The following is a 25,994-nucleotide window of genomic DNA, read 5'->3' as shown; positions in this document are numbered from 1 at the left end:
ATGCAAATTGCAGAGGGTCCAGGTTGATGGGGAGGGAGGAACAGATGTAGCCCTTCACTAGCTTCTCAAAGCACTTCATGGCTATGGAGGTGAGGGCTACAGGGCGGTAGTCGTTGAGGCAAGCGGGCGTAGATTTTTTGGGTACAGGGATGATGGTGGACTTCTTCAGACAGGTGGGGATGACGGCCTGTTCCAAGGACAGGTTGAAGATGTCAGTGAATACCGGGGCCAGTTGGTCGGCACAGACTTTTAGGACGCGGCCGGGGATGCCGTCCGGTCCTGCTGCCTTCCTGATATCCACTTTTTTAAAGATCCGTCTCACCTCATGCTCTGTTACCCTGAACACTGAGTCTCCATCAGCAGACCCCCCCCCCCCCATTGCCGTGGTTTGTAGGCTGGTGTTGTTATTCACAGCCTCAAACCTCGCATAGAAGGAGTTGAGATCATTTGCTAAGGAGATGTCACTGTTCAGTTTGAGGGGGGTTCCTTTGTAGTCTGTCATTGTTCTGAGGCCCTGCCACATGCCTCTAGAGTCAGCCTGTTCAAACTGAAGTTCAACTTTATCCCTGTAACGCCGTTTTGCCTCTATTACTGCTCTCCTGACGTTGTATCTTGCCATCTTGTGTTCTTCCATGTTGCCTGTCACCAGCCCGGTGTTGTATGCTGATGTGCGCACTTTCAGAGCCTCACGGACGGATTTGTCTACCCAGGGCTTTTGATTTGGGTAGATATTAATTTTGGTGGTGGGGATTATTACTTCTACCTGAGTACAGACATAGTCAATCACCGTTTCGGTGTATTCGTTAATATTGGCTGTGTTATCACGGAATACACTCCATTCTGTGCTTCCCAGCACTGCTTGGAGTGACTCCACTGACGTCACGGCCCAACGCTTAACCTCTCGCGAGACCACCGGCGTTCGCTTGAGAGACTGTTTGTACTTAGGCAAAAGAAAAATTGCAGCGTGATCGCTTTTACCGAATGGACTAAGAGCCTGTGACTTGTACCCATTCTTAAATTGCGAGTATACATGGTCTAATATGTTCTCGCCTCTGGTGGGACAGGTCACATGCTGATAGAAATTCGGCAGCACCTTCTCGCCCTTTATCGTCTTTAGATCTCTTCTTATTGTCCGAATCGTCATCTGGTTTTCGCTCCCCCGCAGCCCCAGCTGGGCCGCAGCCGACGCGAGGAGAAGGGTCTTCTCTGACCCGTCGTCAAGGACGGCGTAAGTGTCCATGACCTTATCTTGGTAACTCAGTGTTACGCGGACCACCTTTAAGAGCACCCGGGCGCCCCCGCTGCTGGCGGGGTCAATGTACATAACACTTGCCTTTGTGCTGCTTGAGGGTGCAGGCTTTCTTCTGTTACTGTCGTGTAGGACATCTAGGTGGGCTCCGTCACACCGATTACACCTCTTCTTTAAGCGGCAATCGGCTGCCATGTGACTGCGCGCACATCGGTAACAGCGTCGGTTGGACTTTATCCATTGACTCACCTCGTCGGCGGTCATCTTCTTGAACGTGTCACATTGTGACAACCAGTGTTCCTTTTCGCAGTACGGGCACACCATCTTCCACTTCTCTTTCATCGAGGGGGTACTGTGGTTCTTGCTGCTCGGTACTGATTCTGATTGGTGCATGACGGTCCTCCTCCTGCATTCCTGTGTGTTAGTTGGTTGGATCCACTACACTCCGGTTACTTACTACTGAACGGACGTGTTTTTGCGGACCTCCCAAACTTTCAAACTTTAGACTGTTTTCTTTCTTTTTACCATCTTTTAACCAGTGATCTTAACTGATCACTGTGACTTTTGCTCTTATCGTTTATACTGTTGGATTTATTGGTTTTATGTGACTTCTTACTGGACGTGACCTAAAGCTATCGGCGCTTGTTGTTGCCATAGCTACAGCTACACGCTACAGTACTCACAGTGCTGAGCTCCCCCGAGGAAATGGCTCCAACATCAGATGTCGCAGAGATGCGAACGGAACTGAAGAACATCGAGATACTAGTAGTGGATCTTATCAAGCGTCAAACGGAGCTAATGTCCAAGCTGGCTAGCATGGAACAAGCGGACGCAGGCTGCACCAGCAGTCCCTCCTGGGCGACAGTGGTGAGGGGCCGACGGAAGCTCTCCCTTCCTCTCTATGATCCCGTTGATTCACCTCAACTATCAAACCGATTCAATCCTCTTTGTAGTGATTCCAGCATCCTTGGCTCTCCTTCGTTTCCGTCTCCTGCTGCTAGTAGTGTAGCTTTGCTCAAAGACTATCCGAGGATAGCTACTAGCCTAGCTACTAGCCAGGCTCCAAGCGAAGCTACCAGGACGACGGCCCTCTCCAGCTCACAACTCAACCATGGAAGTATATCTGCGCCCCGGAGCAGAAAGCGCTCTGCCCTGTTTGCTCTCGCATCGCCAAGCTCCCCAGACTCACGCGATGGGTCCGACTCCCCAAAGTTTAAACGCCCTCGTCTGCGGTGCTCTGCAGCACATACCAGGATGATCATTCAAACGGCGAGTGTCATCGATGGAAATGCCGCTGTGAATGAGCCCCTCCTCACGGCGCTGCTGCCCGACCAACCGTCTAACTCCGCCAGCAATACAGACGCTACTCCTGCGGCTTTTCACCATAGAAACCTGGCCATCTACGACGGGGAATGCATCCAGGAACAGCCAGAGATCCTACTCATCGGAGATTCCATCACCAGGTTTTTGCAAATACCACACGGCATTACGTATTGTTTTTCCGGTTTAAAAGTTACTGACTTACTGGAGTGTACTCCCGAAATCATCGAGAGATATCCGTCCGCCCACACCGTTATTATTCATATCGGAGCAAATGACGTAATGGCTAGACAATCCGTTAAACTCCAATCTGACTTTGAATCACTAATACTCACTATTGAAAGCCTGGGTAAAATATGCATTGTGTCTGGCCCCATTCCATCCATGGGTCGTGGATCTGAGCGATTTAGCCGTCTGTTCTGGTTGCACAAATGGCTACAGACCCACTGTACTACTATAGGACTTTGCTATATAAATAACTTTGATCTGCTCTGGTCCAGGAAAGACCATTACAGACCCGATGGCATCCATCCAAACATATCAGGGGTAAATGTGCTAATACATAACGTCATACAAAGTATAGCATCACTGGCCTGACAACCAACCATATCTAGCTCTGTAGACTATATACAGAAGCAGCCTAAACTACAAAAAAACACGTTGAGTGTCATCCCGATTCTGATCACCAAAAGACTAATCAATTACTCATTATCACGTCCCATATGTAAATCTAACCTTATCAATATCAGTGTTCAACCACAGACTATCTCACACCCCACTACAGAACCCGTACAGCTAAAACTAGCACTGTTCAACGTTAGAGCGCTGAAACAAAAATCATTTCTGATAAATGAACTCATAGTAAAACATGGTGTACATTGTATGTTTTTAGTAGAGACATGGTTAGACAATATCACTGGTGTAGCAACACTGATTGAGACCTGCCCTTCCAATTTTAAATTCTATCAATCAAACAGACAGAGTGGGAGGGGAGGAGGAATAGCAGCAATCATCTCCACTCAATTTGTGTGCAATGATATTGACCTGGGAACATTTTTATCATTTGAATACCTTGCTATTGTATTGAAAACAGAAATGCCAGTAATATGTGTGACATTGTATCGACCACCAAGGTACTCGCCACTCTTCATACAGGAATTTTCAGAACTCATATCGATCTGCATTACCAGGTATGATAGAATCATTCTTAATGGAGATCTAAATATTCATATCAACAAAAAGGATGACCCCAGGGGTTGTGAGTTTCTGAACCTACTGGACAGTTTTGGACTGATGCAACATGTTCACGAGGCCACCCACCAACATGGCAACACTCTGGACCTACTAATAACAACAGGGCTAAACATTGAGAATATATCAGTAAAACAAATTCCAATTTCTGACCATTATTGTGTGTTCTATGGTACAAGCCTAATATTACATAAGACCAGAAGCGAATTCCTAGTTCACAGAAGGCTTCTGGACGCTAGAGCTGAAGCAAAATTCTCTAGTATGATGAAATCATACGACCAATGCAGTAAATCCTCCTTAAATCAGCAAGTGCAAAACTTCCACAACACCTTGTCAACCGTGTTAGATACTGTTGCCCCTCTAAAGGTTAAAAAGGTAAAAACTGATAGAATCTCTCCATGGCTAAATAAAACCAATGTTAAAGATAACAAGAGAAAATGTAGGATAGCCGAGCGAAAATGGAGGAAACTCAAACTCACAGCTCACTTTAATTTATACAAAGACGCCATGGGCGCATACAATAAGGCAATACAACTTGCGAGAAAGGAATATTTTTCCAAAATGATCTCAGAAAATATGGGTAACTCGAGGGTACTTTTTTCCACCATTGACCGGCTGATTAACATACCACCCCCCCATATACCGCAGCAATCAGCCACAAAATGTGAAGAGTTCGCAGTTTTCTTTAATGAAAAAATATCATTGATTAGAGCAAGCATTACCGCTGATATGGATCTGGCTATGAGTGAAACCCCACCTGAGATAACTATGGGGGAATTCACATGTATTACATTACCTGACCTCTGTAAGATTGTCTCTGAGTGTAATTCCGCCACCTCCTGCCTCGATCCTATACCAACAGCATTTCTCAAGCGGGTGTTTGATAGTGTCTCAAATCATGTCCTTGAAATCATAAATATGTCTCTTCAAACAGGCACTTTTCCAGATGCATTTAAAACAGCTGTAGTAAAACCACTACTAAAGAAAACAAACTTAGATGTAAACGAACTAAAAAGCTATAGGCCAATATCGAACCTTCCATTTATCAGCAAGATATTAGAAAAGATAGTCTCAGTACAAATAAACTCCTTTCTCAAAGATAATAACATCATGGATGAACTACAATCAGGTTTCAGAACAAATCACAGCACTGAAACTGCCCTTACCAAAATAGTTAGCGACCTCAGGCTAAACTCCGATGCTGGCAAAGTCTCAATTCTTGTCCTATTGGACCTTAGTGCAGCGTTCGATACGATTGACCATAATATCTTGATCAGTCGTCTAGAAAGACTGGTTGGCTTTTCCGATCATGTACTAAATTGGCTCATAACATACATTAAGGGAAGAAGGTTCTATGTTAAGCTTGGAGACAATGTATCCGAGGAACATAACAGCAATTTTGGAGTCGCACAAGGAAGCTGCCTTGGTCCATTACTCTTCTCACTATATATGCTGCCCCTCGGGGACATCATTCGAGACCACAATGTATGCTTCCATAGTTATGCTGATGATACACAACTATATATCTCCGCAGAACCAAATAACACTACAGCCATACAGTCCATTACAAATTGTCTGTTAGCAATAAACAAGTGGATGAACAATAACTTCCTAAAATTAAACGAAAGCAAGACCGAAATCCTATTGATCGGCCCAAAAGCGAAAAGGGAAGTGCTTTGTAAAAACCTGGGGAGTCTGTCATCCTATGTAAAGACTGAGGTTACAAGCCTAGGTGTCATCTTGGACTCAGACCTGACCTTTAAGTCTCATATAAATAAGGCCATGAAAACGTCATTCTTCCACCTAAGAAACATAGCGAAAGTAAGACCTTTCGTAAATAAAAAGGATGCAGAGAAACTTATTCATGCTTTTGTATCAAGTCGGCTTGACTATTGTAATGCACTGTTCACTGGTCTTCCCAAAGCAACCATTGGGAAGCTTCAGCTTATCCAAAACTCTGCAGCTCGATTACTAACTCATACAAGGAGAAGAGAACATATCACTCCAGTCTTGGCCACTCTGCACTGGCTTCCAATAACTCATAGAATTGATTTTAAGGTCCTTTTCCTAACATATAAAGCTCTTAATGAGCAAGGCCCAAAATACATAGCAAATTCCCTAGTTAGTTATCTGCCCTCAAGAACGCTACGGTCATCCACTACAGGTTTACTAGACACGCCCAGAAACCAAAAAAGGATAGGAAGTATGGCATTTGCCAACTATGCCCCAAAACTATGGAACACACTACCAACACACATCAGAAACGCCAGCTCTATACACATTTTTAAAGGAAAATTAAAAACGTACCTATACAGTCTAGCTTACAAATAGTTATGGCTTGGAAAAACCTGATGGATCCATGAGGCTAGGATAAGCCTTGTGGACCCAACTTTTTAGATGAAGGAACGGGTACATAGGAGACACACCTCCAGTTTTTCAAAAGTTTTTGACACGCCTCAGCTTCTGAGCTGAAGGCGTGTTTTTGCGGACCTCCCAAACTTTCAAACTTTTTAGATGAAGGAATGGGTACAATAGGAGACACGCCTCCAGTTTTTCAAAAGTTTTTGACACGCCTCAGCTTCTGAGCTGAAGGCGTGTTTCTGCGGACCTCCCAAACTTTCAAACCTCTTAGATGAAGGATGGGTACAATAGGAGACACGCCTCCAGTTTTTCAAAAGTTTTTGACACACCTCAGCTTCTGAGCTGAAGGCGTGTTTTTGCGGACCTCCCAAACTTTCAAACTTTAGACTGTTTTCTTTATGCGTTTTTCTTTTTCTTTCTTTCTACCACAAGACGCGGCCACTGATGGGTCCACGGGACTTGGATAAGTCCTGTGGACCCAACTCTGGCCACTGACCACATGAGCGAACGGGTACATACGCACACAATACACGGCCACTGATGGATCCGTGGGACTTGGTAAAGCACTATGGACCCAACTATGACCACTGATAAAAACGTAACTACACTAGCATTATAAGACCTAAACATTGCTACCTACCATACAAGTGCATTGGTTTAGTGCATTTCCGGTTGCCACTGAGCGGAAATGTTTGTGCGGACCTGTTCTCCCAAACTGGTAAGCAAATGACTGTTTTTACGTTATTTTCATTTTTACGTTACTATTATTATTATTATTATTATTATTTTTTTTTTTTTAACATTGATCTTAACTGATCACTATGACTTTATTGCTTTTATCGTTATATATGCCTATAATTGTGTACAGCACTTTGAGCTACATGACATGTATGAAAGGTGCTTTATAAATACTTACTTACTTACTTACCAATCTTCGGCCATCGTTTGCTCTCCTAGGTCCCTCTCTGGAGCTTGGGGTGCTCCGCATGAACGTATCCAACCGTAGGCTGTTGACTTCTCTCGCCAGGAAGTCGGCTAGGTCTAGGAGGGATGGCTCGGGACCGTTAGGATCACGGTGGTCTTTTTGCCGCCTGAAGCGCTCTTGTCGGGCGGGCGGAAGCTTCTCTAAAATCCTCTCGACATTAGAGTTCGCGTACAGTTCGTGCATACCCTTTTCTCTTTGCGCCCCCAGCATCCCTACCAGGGATTGTACCTTGATAGACAGGTCATCTAGTGAGCGATTGTCTGTGGCTGGGGTTAGGCGGTCAATATGCCTTATCTCTTGTATTACGTAGTCCCATTTGCGTCCATATCTTTGGTCGAGTGCTGCTAGAGCCGCTGTGTATGGGGTAGTAGAGGTGGCATAGGCCAGCGCTATATTGTGCGCTCGGGGCACCTTGAGGTGCTTCAGTAGGATAGCATACTTGTACGGTTCATCAGCTACATCGGACATCATTGTCTCTAAGCACATTCGTAGCTCCGTGTACTGTGCTCTGTTCTCGTGGGTGAAGTCCGGAAACGTCGGTGTGCCAATGTATGATGCCATGGATGGCTGGCACATCGGTGAGCGTTGGAAGAGAGGCCTCCTAGGCGAGTCTCCTCTTACGCCTCTTGGTGGGCTGGTACCTGCTGGGTACCATGGCCCGCGTATCCAGGTGCTATTCCTCGGGGCTGGTCGTGCGTCAAGCTCACCCGTGAATTGAGTCGGGGGTCTGTAGCGCAGAGCCGCGGGGGTAGAGCCTGGGCTGTACTGGACCTCCTGGTCCTGTGGAGTACTGTGCTGCTGTCGGGCTTGACTCTCCTCCTCTCCCTCTTCTTCTTCCTCTGGCAGGTCCTCTAGATCCTGTAGTCGTCTATTTAGCCTCTCCGCGGTGTAGACCGTTTCTTCCTTGTAGCTGGGTCTCACTTGGACCGGTCGGGGAAGGGGTTCGGAGGGGGGTATAGGCTCTCTCTGGTGGTCGGGCTCAGGGTCGCTTGATCGGGTAGGGGAGGGTGCCCTTGACCCTTGTCTTGACGAGGCCCTGGAACCCCGTGCGGAGGGAGGGGGTGTTGCCCTGGTGATCAGCTGCTCCATTATCTGCGCTTGTAATCGGTCGCGCTCGGCTTCGCGCTTGGTGAGAGCGAGGCCGCGCTCTGCTTCTCTTTGGGCACCGGCAGCGGCGCGCTGGGCTTCGGCGGCGGCGCGCTGGGCTTCGGCCCGGTCCCTTACCATATTCTCTTCCGTCTGAAGGCGTCTAATCTCTAGACGTATACGATCTTCGTCGCTCCGTCGCTGCGCCTGAAGGCGTTCTCTTTCCATGGAAGAATGTTCGCGCTCACTAAGCGTCTGTGCTTGGAGTCGATCGCGCTCTGTTGAGGCTGCTAGGCTGGCGAGGAATGCCTGTGCCAGAATCTTGTCCGCCTCGCTGGGGGAAGACGCTGGTTGAGGTGATCCGCTCCTGGCAGTACTCGTTGGAGATCTGTTCTCCTGTGGCGAGTCCTGGAGATCCATCTCCGGGGTGCTCTCCTCTTCTTGTAGCGGGTAGAGTTCCATCCCTGGAGGGCTGTCTTTATCCTGGAGCTCTCTGGGGACTACTTCTTCGGTCTTGGCGGGGGGTAAAGTCGTGTCAGGTCCCTCCTGGTCCCTACCGTGAGCTTGGTCAGTTACGTTAGAACCCACTAGGGCCTCTATTGGCGGGGTAGCCTGGGCGATAGGGTCGGACATAATTTTACTATCTACTTTTTCCGCGTTTACCGTCTGTAGAAGGCTAGGTAGTATATTGGCAACGTATCCTCTAAGTACTGAGGTGTCTGCCGTCTACGCTGCGGGCGATCTACTTTAGGAGAACCGTTTTGTGGAGTGTTCATCATAGGCCATGTCAATATTAATACCACTATATTAATATTACACTAGTTACCCTCCGGCTCGAAGGACCAATTGTAACTGAGGGGTACAATTCCCTGACTGTATTGATAAGTATGGTATCATTAAACCACTACCGCTTTATGTACTTTAATTACTGGCCATACAGTACATGATATATAAATATAATGAACACTTCCCACAATGAACCGGTTCTACACAAAGTTGTCTTTAAGTATTTATTGCAGCAAAGGGTACATAATACTTCTCTATTATACTTTGAATGCACTTGTAAGGCAAAGGAATGTGCGTAGGCAAATCAACAATGAATGTCCATTCTCTGGTTACGCAGGAGGTAATTATACAACCTGAATCTTAGGGAATTATATCTATGGTACACTAGTAATATATAGCGGGAGATACTGGAAGGGTCCCCCTGGTTGTAAGCCAGCAGGGGTAGAGGATCTGTCGGTAGTAGAGAGTCTGGTCAACGATGACTAAGGAGACTCCAAGTACAGGAGACGGTGCAATAGCCTCTTGATCCACAGACGAATACAGCTGTTCTCCGTAGACTGTAGCTCCACAGTGAAGAAAGCTAGCCGGCCTCAGGCTCTCTGAGGCGCGGACTCGACTTGGCTCCTCACAGGGTAAATCCAACACGTGCAGGCGTCGGCGATTCTCCGCTCCATAAATCACAGGACCAAAACAAATATAATCCAGCCGCAAAGGGCTATGTAGTCGTCGGGTAGATTAATCCAGTGTACATGTCCACACGGTTCTCGTCTAGGTCTCCTCGGGTGAAAGCGCCATGAAAGCAGCCCAGCCTGGATAAGAACTCTAGCTGGTACGAGGAAGCGTTGGTGATGCTGGTCACTGTAGAACTTTAGCCGCACGATACACTATACACAAATAGACTATTACTGACTTAATAGAAATATGTCGCACTCGACGGTATAGCGCCAAACTCTGACAATTCAGTTATTAATTCGCACGCGGTCTCAATGCTCTATTCTGGGGCCAAACAGGCCATACTTCACCGCACGGAGTATCGTGGGTGAGGCTTCAACTTATTGGGTAACTCTTAGACTAAGCGCTTCTGTATTCACCTGCGCCATATTTATATGCACGGTGAACAAACTAGTGCCAACGACATTTCTGTCTCGTATCCCTGGGCAAGGCCGGGCATGCACAGACATGTCTTGACGGTGACTTTGAACCTGACTCCGGAGGCATGGCTCTGGCGCCTGTGGACCGCTGTCCAATAGGAGAATGAAATATTATGGTCTGTAGTAGGCTAAAGGGATATTCCGTGTATATGTACAAGGAATATACAAGGGATATCAAACGATATACAAATACTATGCAATATATATCAATCAATAAATATATATATTCGGTTTAATCTGATCCTTTGTAACAGTACTAATGTACAATACTATATAGTGCAAAGCAGAAATGGGATGAGGTACAGTTTAGGTACAATTTACAGTAAGGTGTACGAGTTGTAGTGCAATCCTTCATCAATAAATATAAAGTGTGGGGAGTGGGTGCTACAGTGTGTTTGTTTAAAGTGAGTGTGTGCTATAAAGTGTGTGGAGTGGGTGCTACAGTGTGTTTGTTTAAAGTGAGTGTGTGCATGTGGATGTGTGTGCTATGTGCGTTTGATGGTTGTTGTTGTGTAGTGTTCATTGTTCGTTTAGCAGCCTGATGGCCTGGGGATAGAAGCTTCTTCTGAGTCTTTCTGTGCTCGCCTTGAGACTCCGGTATCGCTTGCCTGACCGCAGCAGTTCAAAGAGGCAGTTGTTCGGGTGACTGGAGTCTTTAATGATTCTCTTAGCCTTGCCCCTGCACCGCTTGTTGTAAATGTTCTGGAGGGTGGGGAGACCCCTCCAATTGTGCGTTCGGCTGAACGTGTCACTCTTTGTAGTCTGCTTCGGTCTTGTGCAGTGCTATTCCCAAACCAGGAGGTGATGTTGCCAGTCAGGATGCTCTCTATTGTACATGAGTAGAATTTCTTAAGGATCTTCTGACTGACTTGGAACTTCCTTAGGCGCCTGAGGAAGTAGAGGCGTTGTCGTGCCTTCTTCACAACACTGTCAATGTGTGTGGTTAGGCCTGCCGCGATAAGCAATAAATCGATTAATTGCCGCGATAATTAAAATTAATGCAATGATTTTGACGGGCGCGATTAATTGCTATTTGCGCGTTTGTTTTAATGAGGCGGAACCAGTGCCCCTTGTCAGTCACTCTCCGTGTGGGTTGGCCGCTGGCGTTACTACAGAGCACAGCACGGGAGCTCCGTGGGGCAGTAGCAACGCCACATATTTAGCTTACCTACATTTCTCAATAGTGTTGCTCCTTTTAACCAAGTAGCGTTATTTGTAGTGTAACGTTAGAATAACACAGAATAACGTTAATACAATTACATGCATCATTGTTTACAATGAACGGGTGGGGCTAGTCAAAGCACTGGAGACGGGGACAAGTTAAACATGAATTAATTTATTATAACGGGTCGTTTTCGAGTCGTGCTGCAGTGCCTACGCACCACAGCTATTCTATTATATACGGCTTTGACGCGTCCTCCTCATCGTTGATTGCCTGTAGTAGCTGCATCTAACGTTAGTAGCTAACGTTAAAACTAAAAAACACAACCAGACGAGACAAGTTGTCGGCTAGGATAATCGCAACAATACTTCCGGTCCGGTCGGTGGGCTTCAAAATAAAAGTCTTAAACCGGAAAAGACGGAGCGGTGGGCTTCAAAATAAAAGTTTTGGGAAATAAATTTCTCAAATTTTTTTTTAACCGGTCGCAATAATATCGCTTATCGCGATATTTTCGGGGGCAATTAATCGCCCAGCAAAATGTGTTATCGTGGCAGGCCTATGTGTGGTCCATGTCAAGTCCTCGGATATGTAGGCTCCGAGGTACTTAAAGCTCTGTCGCAGACAGTGAAATCCTGGTTGTTCCCCACCCACCTAGGTTATCTAACTATCGCGCCGCGCCGCCGCCACAACTAGAAACAATGGCCTGGCAAAAAATAATAATAATAATAATAATAAAAAAAATAAAATATATATATATATATTTTTTTATATATATATATATATTTTTTTTTTATCTGTGCAGGCCAGGCCACTGGGAAAACTCCCGGTGCTCCCGATGGCCAGTCCGGGCCTGGATGCTGTGAAAGTAAACGCTGGATGAGGATCTGATTATATATATATTTTTTTCGTATCTCTTTAATTTTTTTTACTAGTGTGTAGTGTGGAGGCCCCTAGTCGCGTTATTTCTAAACTTAGCCGCATTTCTGGCAAGACGTTCTCTGATTGGCCGACGCCTGTTTCTACACTGGTTAAGCTTGGCACTCTTTCGAAGTTGGTTAAGGTTAGAGTTTGTCTTAGAGCGTGGCGATAGAACGCCAGGTAGTTTGCAGGCTGTTTGACGAGGAAATGGGCAAAGACACAGCTCGTCACGCAATTGGGCAAACATGTCAGTGGCCAATCAGAGAGCGTCAGTCAGTGCCAATCAGAGAGCGTCTGCCAGAAATGCGGCTAGGTTTAGAAATAACGCCCCCTAGGGCCCTAGTCACTAGGGGGAGCTCGATGATATCCGCTATCAGCACCGACGGGTCCATGCTGTCTGTCATGAATAATGATCCCAATCTGCCTTATTCGTGTCGGGGCTGTGTCTATTCTTTTACCAACGGATTTCCATTTTTGCGTTCTGCGATCTGATTGGCCACTGACGTTTCTTAGGCGACTCTTTTGAAGTTGGTTAAGGTTAGAGTATGGAATCAGGGCTGGTGTTCTATCGCCCTGCTCTAAGACAAACTCTAACCTTAACCAACTTCGAAAGAGTGCCAAGCTTAACCAGTGAAAGAAAGAGGCGTCACACGATTGGCGCTACCAGAAACGTCAGTGGCCAATCAGAGCGCAGAACGCGAACGCGGAACTGGAAATCCGATGGTAAAAGTATTCAGGCGTCAGGGCTGGGATGTGGAGATGCAAGTTTTGACTTTTTATTGCTGTTTTTACCTCAAACGGAAAACCTCAAACTCTTATGAAGAGGAGAAAAAATACTCAAGATTAGCCACTTGCAGACGGCAGGGTGTGACGTACTGTATATTTTAGTTGATGAAATATTTTTGTTGACTAAAATATTTTAGTTGATGAAATATGTTTTCATTCAGTGTCACAGTATGACATCGATCTCCAAAATAAGAAAAAAAAATAAAAAAAAATGTGGGGCCTCTAGTGACGAGGGGCCTCCAAAAATGTTTAAAATAAAAGTAAAAAAAAAATAAACAAATATTTGGGGCCTCTAGTGACGAGGGGCCTCCAAAAGGCCTCTATTGACGAGGGGCCTCCAAAAGGCCTCGAGTGACGAGCGGCCCAAAATGTGGGGCCTCTTGTGACGAGGGGCCTCAAAAAAAAAACAAAAAAAAATTTAAATAATTTTTTTTTATTTTTATTTTTTTTATGCCCCTCATCACTAGAGCCCCACGGGCCGCGGCCCGGTCGTTAATCCGGCCCTGACTGTAGGTTGGTTCATTCATCCATCCATCGGTCTATCAGTCAGTCCAAGAAAAAAAAAGAAAAAACGTGCTTACTGCAAGATGGTACATAATAGAGACATTTTCGAATGACTATCGTGCGTCACAGCAAGCGTCAATCCAATTGGCCTGATGGGAGACTATAATTAAAGGTCTTGAGATGCAACCGTTGATTATTATATGATTATAGTCTGAGGAATTATCAGATCCCCAGCATTATGATTATTATCTGGTTATATATTTATATATGTATATATGTGTGATTTAATTTTACTTTCGGCCCTGCAAAGAAAGAACTAGGCCTAGTTTTAGACTAAAGGTGAACATAGAAATGTAATGGCTGAGCTTACCAAAAAAAAGGGGGGGTCAACATTTTTTTATGTAGATCCCACATATGACAGATGCAGTCTCTCTCTGGCATCTCTAGCTCACTCATTCTGGCAACGTCCTAACCTGGAGTTCAATCTTTAAAACACCATCAGAGGTTTTGGAAATGGAAATACATTTCTGCTAGCACGGAGACTGATCCCTCTTCACTGGAACTCTCCTCATCCCCCGAGTTGATTCAGCAAACATTTTAATATGGGTTACATTCTGTTAACCACAGACTACGACAGAGATGATTATGTAGAAGCCATTATGCATTCATTCATTCATTATCTCCAGAGGAAAATGCTTTAAAACCATATTTGGGAAAAGGCTGAGATTCTGTATTACATCAGACTTATGAGGCCTTCCAGACCTTCTGGTCTGCAAAGTTATTTTAAAAAACCCAACAGGGGGCACGACAAAAGAGGTACAAATTTCCCAATAACCGGGTTCATAGTTTTCGAGTATCTTCCGTGTGTAACTCAATATTATAGTAATGCTCAATCAGTGTTCATTTTGTCAACGAAAATTATGACTAAATATGTTCGTCAACAAAGCTTTTTCCCATGACGGCAACGAGACGTGACGTCACGTTAATGGATACCATGTGACACTAACGTGACTAAATAATTAATTAAATATCGTTGACCACAACTGAGGACACAAAAATGTTGTTTACAAAAACCAGGACGAATTATTTCTTAATTTATGTTGACTAAAACAAGATGAGACAAAATAATTATAACTTTTAGAATAATTCACGTTATTATTTCAGCATTTCCCATTTCCGTTTCCGGCTAATCGATGGCTAAGCTCTGTGAGGCTAAAAACCGCGTCCCAGGTCTCTCGTGACTACAGCTTATACCAATAACCATGAACGGAATCTGTTACTCTCTCAACACTCCTGCGGCAGCCGAACAGTTCTACCAAAAGAACATAGCATTTAAGACGACGGAGGCTAAAGAGGATGGCTAGGCTGCGAGAAGAGCTAATAGCCTGGAACCTATATCCCAGACAGAGACTTGCTCTCCCCGTAGATACTCTTTCGTCTGTGTACACCCACTACTATCAACATTACACATGGATACAACAAGGACAAGACCACGTTCACTTAAAAAGGTAATGTTGGTATGAAAAGACACAGACGAGTACTAACACAGAGTGAGATGGACCCTACTAGTATACGTTGTTAATGAATCCCTTTAGCGCTTGAAGCGCACTAAAACATTGTAATTACTTTAAATTTCTCATATAATGTTGGGTAAATGCTCAGTAGAGTTAGAACGCTCCCAGTCTTAGAGGCTGTGATATTTTGTTAGCACACTTTATGCACATAGAAGTGCAGTGGCAGATTCGCTAAGCTAATGTTGTTAGCCGCATGCTCTGATGGAGGCCGCCGTTTTAAGTTTAAAGTGACGTCAGCTATCTACGGTATGACTGGACGGACAAAAGGGAATGTGTGTGTGAAATTTGTACAGTAGGTCCCAGTGAGAATTGCAATCAGTGTGTACTGTGTATTTACACTATCCTATTGTTGTTTTGTTGGTTAAAAAAATTAAATAAGCAATTTAAATCAGAATATGTTCCATTCCATGTCTGACTATTTCTGAATCTATTGACCATTTCAAGGAATGTTTGGTTACTATTGGGCTTCTAGCCTTATACAGAACTTATTGTGAATCAACTGATAGGGGTTTGGCTAGACTATACTTAAAGAATAAATAGAAGTGCATTATTTACAATATAAAATGACTTTCTTATTTCTTTTTTACAAAAACTAGACACAAATTTCATCCGTTTTCTGCTACTAAATCTAGACTAAAACAAAAAAGACAAAATCGAGACTAAAACTTACTAAGACTAAAATGCTCAGACCTGTAGTTGACTAAAACTGACTAAACGGAAAATAAATGAAGGTGGCTAAATATGATAAACGAAAAAGGAGCATTTGACACATGACTAAGACTAAAACTAAAATTATAATAGCTGCCAAAATTATCACTGCTCAATTCTCTGCATCGACTCTCAAAAGTCACTCTATACCATGTTTATAGGAAAACACATCGAATTTGAATAGAGACTCAATCATTAACACTTTGGATGCCCAACCCGAGTTTTCTGAATGCCCATAACGAGAATATTCATATTTTTTTTTATTAGCGATCTGAATTCATATTTCATCAACCGAGTCTACCGTTGGAAAATCAGCCACCCCAGGCGCTCAGATGTGAAAAAAGCGCCCCCTATCGTCTCCCAGATGGTAATTCACCCTTTTGGATTGGACTCAATGAAAATGAATGAGAAAAAAAGACCCGAACTCCACATTTTACTTCTCACTCATGTAACCGGGGTCGATCAGCTTTATGCTGGACCCTCAGAGCAGCGGGGATTATGTGTTTTTACAGTATACGCGGTGGATCAATAAAAGGATAGATTTTCGGAATGGCGATCAGGAATTGGAATAATCCATTTGGATACCATCTGATCTCAGGTAAGGAATCTATTTTACCAGTATTAGGATAATCAGACCCGTTTTCACGGACATATAAGCTTTTTATTTTTTTTGTGATATGGCTGTTTGACTCTAAGAGCGATCAGGAACTGAGAGAATCTATTTTCAGCGTGCGGCACTAGCGTGCACACGTACACATACTATTGATAATCTAGCGTTTATTTGAAAACGATTCATAAATAGGCCGACAAATGACAACGTTCTAGAATATTACAGTATGGGGCGATTATCATGGAATCCTCTTTTTTTTCGTGAAAACAAGGGGTTTTCTAAATGCTATGAAATGGAAATGAACCGATAAAAAAACAATCTGCTTCGACAATGTTGACTGGAAATAGGTCATTGATAATGCGACGGGCAGATTAGACACATAGCCATAATTTAAAACATAGATTAGGCGATATTAATGCTAACATTGAAGTGGATGTGGGCATTCAAGCACTAAATGTGCGCCCCCTGTTGGGCATTCAAAGTGTTAAGATGTGTACTTTGCATTGATTGAAGGTGTCGGGATGCAGACGGGCATGTTCCAGGCCGGGTCACAGCTTATTTCCCCCATACAGTATGTGTCTGTTTGAAGTTGTTCCCTCCACCCACCTGCGTATCATGGTTCTATTACTAAGCTCAGGCTCTGTGGCTCACAAAGAACCACTTATTCTGTTGCCAGCGAGGATTACATTTAACACTGAAACTCGTGAAATAATTCAATAGGATTATATGAAGAATTTATTGTCTTAAAGATGAGATGCATTTATTTTGGGGAGTTCCAAATGCTCTTTGTGTGAATAAGTAGCCCCTGTGATCTTGATTGAGCTGGTGCACCGCAGAGCTGTGAAAGGAGAAAATCACAATTTCACCTTCATGCACCTAATCTTTTCCAACAGCTGCCAGGTGGGAATGACCGGAACTAGGAATAGAAGTTCCTTGACCTTATATAAGAAAGGATTTGTCATCCTCTGTTGTTAATGTCTGAGGTCCTTGTAGAAAAGAAAAAAATACCAAAACAAGTCTATTGGAAAGCGAATGGTATGTGTTGTTCCTACTCTCCGTCACAACTTGGCGGGTTTAAAGAGCTGGAAAGGGAGCTGCGAGGAGTAACGGAGCAGTGTGCGCCCCGGGGCGCGCGGGCAAGGAGACGTAGACCTGACCTGATTGAGTTCTCCCACATATGACTACCTCCCGCTGTGTATGCGGGCCACGCTATTTTTAAACCTCCTCCAAAACAGAATGGAAAAACCCCAAGAGGTGTACTGCATGTACCTTTAGTCAGCACGAAGGCTCTGGAGAATCTGTTCCAGTGACATTAGTATCTGCGTGCCTTTTTCCGTGCACATGGGCCTGTAGGAGTAAATATCACAGGGTGTTTTTTTTGCACCCATAGCTCGTTTGGCATGGTCCGATTCTGGGGCTAGAATTATGCAATTGGTGTGTTTTGTCCTTTTGGATTGTTTACATTCACACCATACTTTCTAAACAAAGCCATGTGATCACGTAGCTCAGCCTTTTATTGGACATGATTTTGAGAACATTATGTACACAAACATTTATTTTGCGATCCCCACTTTGGCTTGCACAAAATGTTGTGAAATATCATCAGTTTTCCAATTCAATGTCTGTGATCGATTATGCGCCACTCTCTAGGCCACTCTCACCTGACTTATGCATGCAAGGTTTTTTTTTTTTATTGCAACATTATTTGGCTATTTTGAACTTGCCAGAAAATGATTACCTTATGATGATAATGAAAGATCACACATTAGGGAATTCATGGGGGTCAACAGAAGCTGCCCAGTCAGCTTAATTTAATGCATTATGTCCAAACAAACCCGTCCAAGGGGGAAACGCTCCCTGTATCGGAACAACTGCCCCAAACGATCCAAGTAGGAATACACCCTAAGACAGATCTTTATTATTATTATAAAAATGTTTTATAATTTGCAATGGCTTTGCGGATTTTTAGCAAAAATACATCTATGTATGATCTGATTTATAATGCTCTCATATAAAGACTGAATTCAGTAACTTCAGGAACTCAAATCACCGCTTCTTACCAGATGGTGTTAGTGACACGTCATACTGACCTGAGATCTGTACCTTTTGTGTGTGTGTGTGTGACCCAAGCTCTTGGACATCCAGGCCAGAGGGGCAGTGCTTAGCTGGAGTGCACCCACCAAGCCAGAGAGCGAGGAAGGCAGCTCAGAGGATGATGCCAGCCTCCCAGAGCCCCTCAGCTACGAGGTCTCCCTCTCACACAGTGGCAAGGACGGGAAGTACAGCAGCACATACAGGTGAGCAGTTCAGCAGCACGTACAGGTGAGCAGTACAGCAGCACATACAGGTGAGCAGTACAGCATCACGTACAGGTGAGCAGTACAGCAGCACGTAGGGCTGGGCGATATGGCCAAAAACGTTATCGCGATAAAATTATCAAATTATTTTCATATCACTCGATATCGATAATTATCGTCGATATAATTTCTGTCAAGTTTAATTAACTTCTTATGCCCGGCGCCGACGGACGGGCTATTAATTAACACTTTGAGTGCCACGCCGGGTTTTCCTTTTTACCCCCTGAATGCCACCATCGGCGCCAATGTTAACTTTAATATCGCCTAATCTATGTTTTAAATTATGGCTATGTGTCTAATCTTCCCATCGCATTATCAAAGACTATTTTCCAGTCAGTGCTGTCAAGGCAGATTGGTTTTTTATCGCGTCATTTCCGTTTCAGAGCATTTAGAAAAGCACCCGTTTTCAGATAAAAAACAGCCCATTCTGGACCTTTCTATGAAAATCGTCTTTTACTGGAATATTCCACAACGTTGATATTCGTCTGCCTTTTTATGAATCGTTTTCAAATAAACGCTAGATGATCAATATTATACGTGCACGCAAGCACATTCGGGCCGCGCACGGATAATCGCCGCGTTGATTTCCTCTCTGACTTTTACAGTGAAACCGAAAGAGTCCATTTCACAAAACAGCCTATAACTTCATCAAAATTAGTCTGATTATCCTAACACTGATAACATAGAGTCCTTACCTGACATCAGATGGTATCCAACTGGTATTCCAATTCCTGATCACCATTCAAAAAATCGATAAGTGTATAGATCCAACGCGATACAGTAGAACTCTATGATCAGCGGGGCTCAGACGCTCCAGAATGAACTGTGGTAACCCCGGCTGGATCAGTGGACTGGAAAATGTGGAGTACCGGATTTTTTCCCCCATCCATTTTCATTGAGTCCATTCCAAAATCCCTTATGTCATCTGGGAGACGATAGGGGGCGCTTTTTTCCACATATAATCTCCGGCGGTGCTCGTGTATACTCGGGTAGGCTCGCGTGATGCAATATGATTTCAGATCGCTAAAAAAAAAAAAAAAAAAATCCGAGAAATCTCGTGAGTGGCTTTCAACCACATAAAAATAAACCCGAGATATCTCGTGTGTGGCAGTTAAAGTGTGTTAATAGACTCACTTGTTTTGCTGCTGCGAATGTCTCGAGTTGATGTCGTCATCAGTCCGCGCACGTTCTTCTACGCACCAGTGCATAGATTATTATATTCCACCAGGGGGCAACCTTGTGTATCCCATGACAATGTACTAACTATCACCCTAAAATACTCCGTTCCGCCCCAATACATTGCAACGACGTCCAGAATTCACGCTACACACCCACTCCGCACGTAAACTATAAAATAGCGGCGTGCAAGCTAATGATCCTAGCCAGCCTTGTTTACTACCCAGAGGTGCACCGCGGGTCTCCTTAGCTGTCGTCATCTCCTTCACTGATTGGTTGTTAGTGCATGTGCTCATATCCAAGCTTGGAAAATCGATATATCGAAACTTTGCGACCACGTTTCATGTTTATTTCGAGGAAATAATTTATCGCGATAGTTATTGTTATCGTTATCGTTTTATCGCCCAGCCCTAGCAGCACGTACAGGTGAACAGTACAGGTGAGCAGTACAGCAGCACGTACAGGTGAAAAAGTGACACAGGTTTTGGTCATGGAGGACGTACAGTATTTGTTTTGGTCAGAGGAATACCCTGGAAAAGCAAGGCAATGTTTTAGCTGTTTCTCTTTTTCTCTTGAATGAGCGGTCATTCTTCCCTTGTCTCATTTCTTTTTAGGGTCTCATTTCTCCCATGGCTCGTACAGTAGGCTATTTCCCAGATATCTGCCCATCCCCCCTTTTTAAAATGTCCCTAAAATCATCAATGACAAGTGACAACTAATAGAGACACTCTAATAACACGGCAGGGTCATCGAACATTGAAACGGGCTGCACAGTTTAATCATTTTCTCATTCTGATTCAGAATGACAGCTTTTAAATTGACCGCTTTTGAAGAGTTTCTTCATTCTGTTCATGGTCCCTCACTAGTTCAAAGTCAATGTAACTCAACCGTAGCAGAATCTCTCTCTCTCTCACTCTCACTCTCGTGTCTTGACTCCTGCTGCCCCCCCCCCCCCCCCTCCGGCAGTTCCAGATATTCAGCCTGCTAGATATCTGTCGGCGTCTTCGGCACATCAACGAGTTACTCGGCACATCTTGGAACAATTCACACGTAGCAATGGAGTGCCGACGTGCAGGCACTGAGCGAACACAGGCTTTCCTCTCTCTCTGTCTCACTCTGTGTGTGTAATAATAATAATAATAATAGTAGTAGTGAGTGAGTTAGTTAATGACATTGTCGGCCATAGAGGTGCTTTGCATCTGAAAATGTAAAAACTCATATTTGCCTGTTGTCTCTCGTCAGTCCTTGTATAAAGAGGTTCAATCACCTTGAGAACAAAAACATGTCTCCATTCATATTTCTGGTGGTTGAGGCTAGCCGTGTGTTTATGTTTGGATCAAGGATTGGACATTTAACCATAAGGGAAGGAGAACTGCCTTTCTAAATTTGTTGTCTTCTCTATTTTCTCTTGATGCAGTGGAGAAGAATTAAGTGCAACTTTAGAAGACCTTCGACCAGCAACAGACTATCATGTCAGGTACAGTAGGTGCATCTTTACTGTTTGCTATTTTATGTTAAAGATTCACTAACAAGTAAATTGTGTACAATTACATGGAATAAGCACAGCCAGGGGAAGGCTGGGTGCTGTGCAGGTTTGTCTTGCTCCAGCATGATGTGCTAGAACTCTCAACAGGCTCGATGCTAGGGCTCCTAGTGAATCAAATAGGGAAATTCAACTAATCCCCGTTTCTATGGGGTCCCCTCAGGAACCTCCTCAATGACCCTTATGGGTCCCCGGACCCCTTTCATGTTTAGAATTCCCATTTGTCCTCCATGTTGGAAGAGACGATGGTTGCTATGTGTTGTTTTATGATAAATATATCAACATTTGTATAATTACTGGATCTTGTAAACAAGTCACAGTGGAACAGTAATATCATGCTTCTTTAGTGTTTTACCTACTCTACCACTGCACAGACATTTTCTTTTGAAAATGGTTACCAATGGTTACAGGCAGCCATATTGGAAGAAATAGAATTACACATACGGCCTCAATTGTACAGGGGACCTCAATTCAAATAATAGAAAATACAGCAGGCTCACTGTGACAGTGTGATGTTCAGATCCGTGACCTATATCCCTCACCCCCCCCCCCCCCCCAGGGTCCTGGCTGTGTGTAACTGTTTACAGGGAAGTCCCTCGGAGGCTGTGAGCTTCACCACTCTCAGCTGTGAGCCGGACCCCCCCAACCCTCCCCGGAAGGCCAGCGGGACCAAGAGCACCCTCGTCCTCCAGTGGAAGGTAGTTAACCTAGCGGCCTAATTGCTTGGTTCCAGTTGTAAAATGTCATCACATTTAGCTAAGAATATTCTTGGTCATTGACTTTTCATTTATTTTTCTTATGGTATGGTTATCAGATGTATTGTGTTTTTTTGTGTGTTTTTTGGTGGCGTTCATAAGGGTGAAGGGCACTATATATCACACTGAATTCACAATTATCAATACGTACTCAATACAGTACATTTTGAAAGATGAACATGTTCCATTTACTGTGTGAGCTTACATTTCATGATGAAAATAAATTTCTTTAAGATGTTTTTGTCTAAAAACAGAAGAAAAAAAAGTCAGTGTAAAAGGGAAAACTGACATACCAAAATGATTTTATGAAATGAAAAAAGTAAAATGGGGGAGGATATATATTTTTTCATTATTATTAGATATATATAGATTTTTTTTACCGGTTTAAAAAAGCCTTGTGCTCAACACAATCTCATCTCTCATTCTCCTGGGCAGCTGTGAGAGTGTAACATCGAAACCAATCACTATAGTTTATCTATAGGGTCCATGTGACGATTTGTATGTTTATCCATAGGCTACATGTGACAATGTGTATGTTTATCCATAGGCTACATGTGACAATGTGTATGTTTATCCATATGCTACATGTGACAATGTGTATGTTTATCCATAGGCTACATGTGACAATGTGTATGTTTATCCATAGGCTCCATGTGACAATGGTTCCAAAATCCAAAACTACGTTCTCCAATGGGATGAGGTACTGTTTTTCGATTTATTCTGAATCACATGTTAAAACTGTGCACTTCACTTTTTATATTTTTTTATAGACCTGTTTGCTGTATACAAACATACTGTGTTCCAGCCAATCAGCAATACCAACGGGTCACGTGACTTAAGTTGCCCCGTACCGGCGCGAGCTGCTGCGCTAAAAGAATACGACGGGGCTCTATGGAGAAACCATGGCACTCCCCTGACTAAAAGTTGTTTCAAACAAAAACGGCTGGATGTAATTTAGCCAAATCAGCATGGTCGTGAGTCTTTCACCTTTTACATATCTAGCTTTGGCATGGATTGATTGTTTAGATCGCTAGCATGGCTAACAAATGCAAATATATTGTAGCCTGCCCCGTTGTTCTGACCAGGATTCCGTTCCTTTCTGCCCCGGTGATGCGTGCGCACATTGAGTCTGGCGTATACTGTACAGCAAACAGGTCTATATTCATCCATGCCTGCATTTGCAAGTGTAACAGGGTTGCTTCTCTCTCTGCAGGGGAAAGGCACTGGGGTGTATGAACAGTGCTACTATGGACCTCAGAAACAGTATCGAGTGACCAAGCTTTCACCAGCTTCCAGATACTCCTTCTGCCTTGCAGCCAAAAACGACATGGGCGTCAGGTAGGAGTCTGTGTGATCTCCACACTGCCAGGTGGAATTCTTTAGAACCGGGCGTTCTAATGATGACATAACCGTGGCTACTGGCCATTGAAAGATTATGGAAGGGGAACAGTTTGGACCCAAATGTATTTCCTGTTGCATTAGTAAACTTTGCGAAAGGAAATAAACTTGGGTCCTTGTTGTCACTTTGAAACCGTCTACAGGACAGTCCCCATGACCATTGTTTTGGGGTTCAATGCTTCAGCAGTAATTATCATTGAATAATTTGTTATGGGGTAGGCACACCTGAAAGGGTTAATTTGCCATCTTTTCTTCCCAGATGGTGCCCTTGTTTTTCTCTCTTATCGGTGTGTGTGTGTGTGTGCATCTGCATGTGTGTGTGTGCATGTGCATGCGTTTTCAGCCTCTCACACCCCTCTCTGTGTTTCCTCCCCAGTGAGTTCAGTGAAGTGGTGGACCTGTTCACCTCGTGCAGCGTCCCGTCGCCGCCCCTCCCCCCAGAGCTGGTGAAGGCGGACGTGGCTTGGCTCTGTCTGCAGTGGCAGAGGCCCACGGGCTCCCCCAAGGAGGACGACATCTACTACATCCTGGAGATGGAGGAGGAAGGCTCGGTAAGGGCTGCTTGTCCTTTATTCGTTTTTTTTCTTACCACTCACGTCCGTGCCTGCACTTGAGCTGCCCCCTCCTAGGCGTTTAGGACCTGCCATAGACAAATAGAAGCCCCTAATGAGTCCCCCAGTCCCTGGGATGTCCTACTACAGCCTCGAATGAGTCCGACTCAGTGGCGATACTTGCGCCCTACTGCTTATCATAATGGTTTTGTCTTTGTGTCTCAGGGATATGGCTTCCAGCCGAGCTACGACGGCGAGGAGCTCTCCCGCACCGTCAGAAACCTCCACAGGAGCACCAAGTACAAGTTTCGGGTAAGAGAGCCATGTATGTGATGTGTGATGTGTAGGGGTGTAACGGTACACAAAAACCACGGTTCGGTACGTACCTCGGGTTTTGAAGTCACGGTTCGGTACGGGTTTTCGGTACAGTGGGGGAAAGTTTGGCTTTCCATGTTTCACTCGGGGGTGATGTAGTGTGCAGTAACTAATTGTACTTGTAGGGCTGTCAACAAATATTCTATATTGAAATTAATAATCGACTTGTAAAGAAAAGAAAAAATAATTATCATTATATTAGATTGTGTGGAAAAACAGACCCCGGTGGGCGGTTAACATACCGTTGTATTCGTTCGGTACACACTACAGCCATTCAGTACGGTACGGTACACACTGAAACTGTTCGGTTCGGTACGGATACGTGTACCTTTACACCCCTGATGTGTGATGTGAGCTGAGCCGGTGATCCGCAGGCTTAATTAAGACTGCAGTTTGGTGTGTGTGGTGAGGAGAGGAGAGGAGAAGAGAGGAGAGGGGAGAGAGTAGGGAGGGGAAGGGAGGGTGCTGACTGAGGCCCCTATGACTCATCCGTCTGCGGGGTTCTAATGGCATTAGTCTCCCTATGCTAGCACAGGGTTGCAGGCAAGCTACAGACAACATGGAAAGAAGGGAGTCCACAGCCGTCATCATCACACACACACACACACACACACACACACACACACACACACACACACACACACACACACACACACACACACACACACACACACACACACACACACACACACACACACACACACACACACACACACACACACACACACACACACACACACACACACACACACACACACACACACACACACACACACACACACACACATATATATATATATATACAGGCCCCAATCAACCGGCAGTTCAATGCAGTGGCGAATGAGGACTGTAGCACTGGCGTCCCCCCTATGATGTCTTCCTGACTCACTGGAACAAGTCAAGCAGAGTGTTGGGAGGCTGGAGGTGTTGTCTGAAGTCGGGGGAAACACGGGACTCATTTTCTCTTCTGGGGAGGGACAAATTCGTTTTTCGATCTCGCTCTCACCTGCTCACTGAGTCATTTCTGGACAGCTGAATAGCTCCCAGGCAGATGCGAGGTCACCGTCCTTCACGTGTTCCACTCAGATTCCTAACGCAGCTCGAAAGATTGGAACCCGACAGTCACATCTGTCGTCAAGAGAAGGGAGGGGTGGAGCGGAAAGTCATTGCATTTGCCATAAACAAAAGAAAAACACTGTTAATATGTCGCTCCCCCTCAGTCTTTCTAATCGTCTCTCCCTCATATCCAATTATCCAGCAGCACAGTGTGAGGGGGAGGCTGGGTGCTGTGCAGGTTTGTCTGGCTACAGCACAGTGTGAGGGGGAGGCTGGGTGCTGTGCAGGTTTGTCTTTGGCTACAGCACCGTGTGAGGGGGAGGCTGGGTGCT

At 44.6% G+C, this 25,994-nt stretch overlaps 1 protein-coding gene across 2 annotated transcripts in view; it reads left to right on the top strand.

The window, feature by feature from the left end:
• fndc3a (fibronectin type III domain containing 3A) overlaps positions 1-25,994 on the top strand; it is a 178,486-nt gene that overhangs the window by 116,372 nt on the left and 36,120 nt on the right. For both annotated transcript variants that reach the window (XM_084312740.1, XM_084312741.1), the window contains 7 exons: positions 18,582-18,748; positions 21,402-21,461; positions 22,087-22,225; positions 22,929-22,982; positions 23,496-23,620; positions 24,057-24,231; positions 24,457-24,543. In XM_084312740.1, the coding sequence (XP_084168866.1) occupies positions 18,582-18,748; positions 21,402-21,461; positions 22,087-22,225; positions 22,929-22,982; positions 23,496-23,620; positions 24,057-24,231; positions 24,457-24,543 (807 nt within the window). The remainder of the gene's footprint in view (positions 1-18,581; positions 18,749-21,401; positions 21,462-22,086; positions 22,226-22,928; positions 22,983-23,495; positions 23,621-24,056; positions 24,232-24,456; positions 24,544-25,994) is intronic.

Source organism: Notolepis coatsorum (genome assembly GCF_963971535.1).
Source record: "Notolepis coatsorum genome assembly, chromosome: 1".
Taxonomy (NCBI): Eukaryota; Metazoa; Chordata; class Actinopteri; order Aulopiformes; family Paralepididae; genus Notolepis; species Notolepis coatsorum.
Note: the sequence above shows the minus strand (reverse complement) of the source record. Positions and strands in the feature narration are given on the sequence as shown.